The sequence below is a fragment of the Mandrillus leucophaeus genome, unplaced genomic scaffold (assembly GCF_000951045.1).
Source record: "Mandrillus leucophaeus isolate KB7577 unplaced genomic scaffold, Mleu.le_1.0 Scaffold68, whole genome shotgun sequence".
Taxonomy (NCBI): domain Eukaryota; kingdom Metazoa; phylum Chordata; class Mammalia; order Primates; family Cercopithecidae; genus Mandrillus; species Mandrillus leucophaeus.
The window spans coordinates 3,379,146-3,382,894 of record NW_012107363.1 but is presented as its reverse complement, the minus strand read 5'-3'; the positions used below and the strand labels follow the sequence as shown (position 1 = coordinate 3,382,894).

Genomic DNA, 3,749 nt, shown 5'->3' with positions numbered 1-3,749 from the left:
AGGGCAGAGGACAGAGCTGGGTCCCAAGTGGCCTCATCGTTGAGGCCCCGACCTTCCCTCTGGCTGAGTGCCAGGTCCTGCAGAGCCACCATTTCAGAAGGATCACTTGAGTGGAGGAAGGATGGCACACAGTGTGAGAGCCAGAACACGAGAAAACATCTGTACTGCAGCCCTAACCTCTGAGGACTGTCTCAGCATCACATGCAGAAAGAGGGGCAAGGCGCAGGTCCCTCCACATAGTCTAAGGACAGGGCTGCTGCAGGGTGGCCTCTGCTCCTTGGTGCCATCCTGGTGCACTGGGTTTACATGCACCTCCCAACCGGAGCCCCTCCAGGTGCAAGTGTGGAGTAAGGGAGGCCAAGGGGCTCTGGAAAGGAACAGGAAGGGGTACCCGCCTCTGCGCAGTGGTTTAGATACCCACTCTGGAAGTGCCACTGGGACTCAATGGCCAGGGCTGACCTCCAAACTGGGGAGCTGGAGGGACATCAGAGTGGGGTGGGGCCAGGAGAGGGCTGCTGTGGGCCCGCTCGTCACCTGGGTGCCAGGCCTCGCGGGCCTCCTCCAGGCTGCCTCCTGACCCTGCCCCCCAAATTGGGCCAAGATACCCCCTACACTCCCATTTGGCCGTTTCCTTGTGGGAAGCCAACAACTCCCTGTGACACGTGGCCAAAGCAGCCACCGCCTTCCTGGCTCTCCCTGGAAGCCGGGAAAGCGCTCGCGGCAGAAGGCTGGGGAATAAAGGAGCCTCAGTGAGGAAGTCTGGCGCACCGACTTCCAAGGAGAACTTGAAAGTGTAGGAATTAAAGCTTGAATTCTGCTTTCAAATCACCTTGTGTGTGGCAATAACAAGCCTGTGTGCTTTTGACAGACTGATACTTTAAAAATAGTTTCGCCCTGAAACCAGAGAAATGAGCCCAGAGAGCGGCGCCTCGCTGCATCCAGGGACACAGCTGGGGGCTCACTCTCACAGCCTGGCTGGAAGCACCGCCAAGGCCAGGCCTGACCCCGTTTGCCCTCCCACGGCCGCCTCTCTGTCTCGCCTTCCAACATGGGAGCTGAGGTTGCTTAACCTGAAGGCTACGGTTAAGGCAGTCCCACGACGGTCTGCCGATGTCCTCACAGCAGCACCTCCTGGCGTAGCACAGAAGGGCACATCCCCGCCACTGAGGGATCTGGAACCCTCTGAAGGGTGCTTGGAGGAGCCCCAGGGGCCAGAGCTTCCCCCCACTCCCCATGGGGCACATGACCCCAAACACTGAGGGGCCTCTGGCCTGACGCCCTGACCTGTCAAGAGAAGGGGGTGGGGATTACTGAGGCCAAAGGCTGAGCGCAGATTCCCACCCTCAGAGCCAGCTTGGGCACCCCTCTGCCGCGACGTGACAGGCCAACTGGCAGCAGGCCCTCCCAGGTGGCTCTGGAGTTAAGAGCACACCCAGCCATGTTTTGGGAGCAGGACCTGCAGGGTGTCTAAGGACTGAGGAGTGGGCGCTCATGATCGAGATGAGGCTCCCAGGATGGCACAGGCAGGCTCCAGGCTGGCCCAGCCTCGCTGACCCACTCCCCGTGTCTACAACCCTGGACATGGCAGGTAGCTCCCAGCGCCCCCACAACACCTGAGCCCCTATGTGGCCAGGTGCCAGAAGGGGCGGCCTTCCAGGGGCACTCGCTCCAGCCAGCTAGAAAGACAACCAACAGCTAGAAAGACTCTCCTCTGGAAATGCGCTCCTCATTTTGAAATGGAACCACAGGGCCACAGTCTGCTCGACCCAAGCTCCTGCCGCCTCCTCCCTCCCTACTGTGCGCGTCCCCTGGGACTCTCACTCCGCACAGGAACCGCCACCTCCGCCACTGCTTCTGACAGCAGACACTCCCTCTCACTAAGCTGCTCTGAGGAACGGGCTGAGGATTAGTGGCCCCGGATGATGCCGCAGGCTCAGGGGTGCCAGTGCTGGGTCAGACCTGGCCTGGACTGTGGCACAGCCTCTCCACTCACTGGGAGACTTCGGGCCGGCGCGCGGACCTCTCTGAGCCGTGTCTGCGGGTTCAAGGAGGAAAGGCCTGCTCTGCCCCGAGTGCAGGATACGATGAGGCCCCACGTGTACCCAGCAGCACGGTGCCAGGTTCCATACCAGCCAGCATGGAGCCACCCCCTCGGTGGCCTCAGGAAGGGGCGGGGACAGAGGCAGGGCTGGCCCTCGTGGCCCTCACAGGTCATGCTCAGGCTGGCTGACCTGAAGCCATCTGGAAACATTTCCAATTCCTCACTCTCGTAAACATTTTCCGAGACTAGCCACGTTAGCTTAAAACAAAACCTAAACCTCATACAGAGATAAGACCCAGCTTCAGAGCATGGTTTTCTCATGACTGGGGAAGAATGTTTATTTGGAACCCAACCCCCAGGCCTCCTACTCAGAAGTGTTTCCAAAAACAAGTCTGTCCCCCAGGGTGACCTGCACAGAAAAACACTGACACACAGGCAGACTCACCCACGTGGGTGAAAGGACAGTCTTTCAGGAAATCAACAAAAACAAGCGTTGGGAAAGACAGAAAGAGGCCCCGTGGAGGCGGGAAATATTCTAACTGCCTGAAGCTCTGTGCAAGGAAGAACAGACTCCAGGCAGCAGGCCCAGCCCAGCCACCACTGCAGGCCCAGTGTCTACCCTGGAGGCAGCCTCAGGAACATGCTTCTGCACCTGTCCCAGGAAACAGAGGCTCCAACCATGCTCTCGGGCCCCCCACCCAATAGCAACTGTCACCTAAAGAAGCCAGTTCAGCTGAAAGCCAAGTTCAGCTCTCCAAGAGCAGGCGGGCACCCAAAGGCAGTGTGTGTGTGCACAAATCCACACGCTTGCACTCTTGTGTACACAATAAGCATGGCGCGCACACCTGTGCTCTCTCACACATGCACAGAGCCAGATACTGCACTGCACCTGACCCCCATGGCAGCCTCATGGGCAGGGGACCCAGAAGCTAGGGTGTGAGCCAGGCCACTCCTTCCCATTGTGACTTCGGTGTCATCCCTACCCATCCGTCAGAGGCCCAGTCCTTCTCCTGGTCATGGCAGCTATAGCCCCACCAGCTCCCACTCTTGTTCCTCCCAACCCTGGCTCTTCGCAAATGCTGTTCGCTCTGCCTAAAAGCTGTTCTCTGTTCCTGACTCCTCTTTTCCTTCCAGGCCCAGCTCAAGTGTCATTTCCTAAGTAAAGCCCTCCTGAGCCCACTCTGGGCCAGGCCAGTTCTCCCTGCACATCGCGACTCACAGAAATGTGTGCTTAGGGCATGGTGGTGACACAAGACACCTAGTATTTTTGAAGATGCATGTGGAAGTACTTAGGGGTGAAATAGGGTGCTAGCTGGTATTCACTTTAAAATACTTACAGAAAGAGGGGAAAAAAAGCTCCACGAAGCAAGTTACGGCAAACGCCCCAGCCGCCGGCGCTGGTAAACTGTGGCTCCCCCCGTCCCTGCCCCCTCTGTGCACACCTGGAAGCTGCAGATGATGGAACTGTGTACACCGCCGGCCCCTGGGGGAACACCTGCTACATCTCCCTGTCCCTCACTGCACCGCCAGCTGCAGCAGGCCAGGGATGTGTCTGCCCTGCTTTGTGGGCTGAGTGAATGGACAAGCGGGTGGCGGGCCCTCCTGCCTCCCCCTGCCCTGGCAGTCCTGGAGTCACAGGGCATTGCCCAGCAGTGGAGCTGGGTACCAGGACCTCCCCATGCCCTGGCAGTCCTGGAGTCACAGGGCA

At 59.1% G+C, this 3,749-nt stretch overlaps 1 protein-coding gene across 1 annotated transcript in view; it reads right to left on the bottom strand.

The window, feature by feature from the left end:
* TRMT44 (tRNA methyltransferase 44 homolog (S. cerevisiae)) overlaps positions 1-3,749 on the bottom strand; it is a 38,977-nt gene that overhangs the window by 3,244 nt on the left and 31,984 nt on the right. Inside the window, exons 12-14 of the mRNA XM_012002193.1 lie at positions 3,416-3,505; positions 1,082-1,284; positions 460-579 (exon numbers count right to left, since the gene is read on the bottom strand). Coding sequence (XP_011857583.1) covers positions 460-579; positions 1,082-1,284; positions 3,416-3,505 — 413 coding nt within the window. The remainder of the gene's footprint in view (positions 1-459; positions 580-1,081; positions 1,285-3,415; positions 3,506-3,749) is intronic.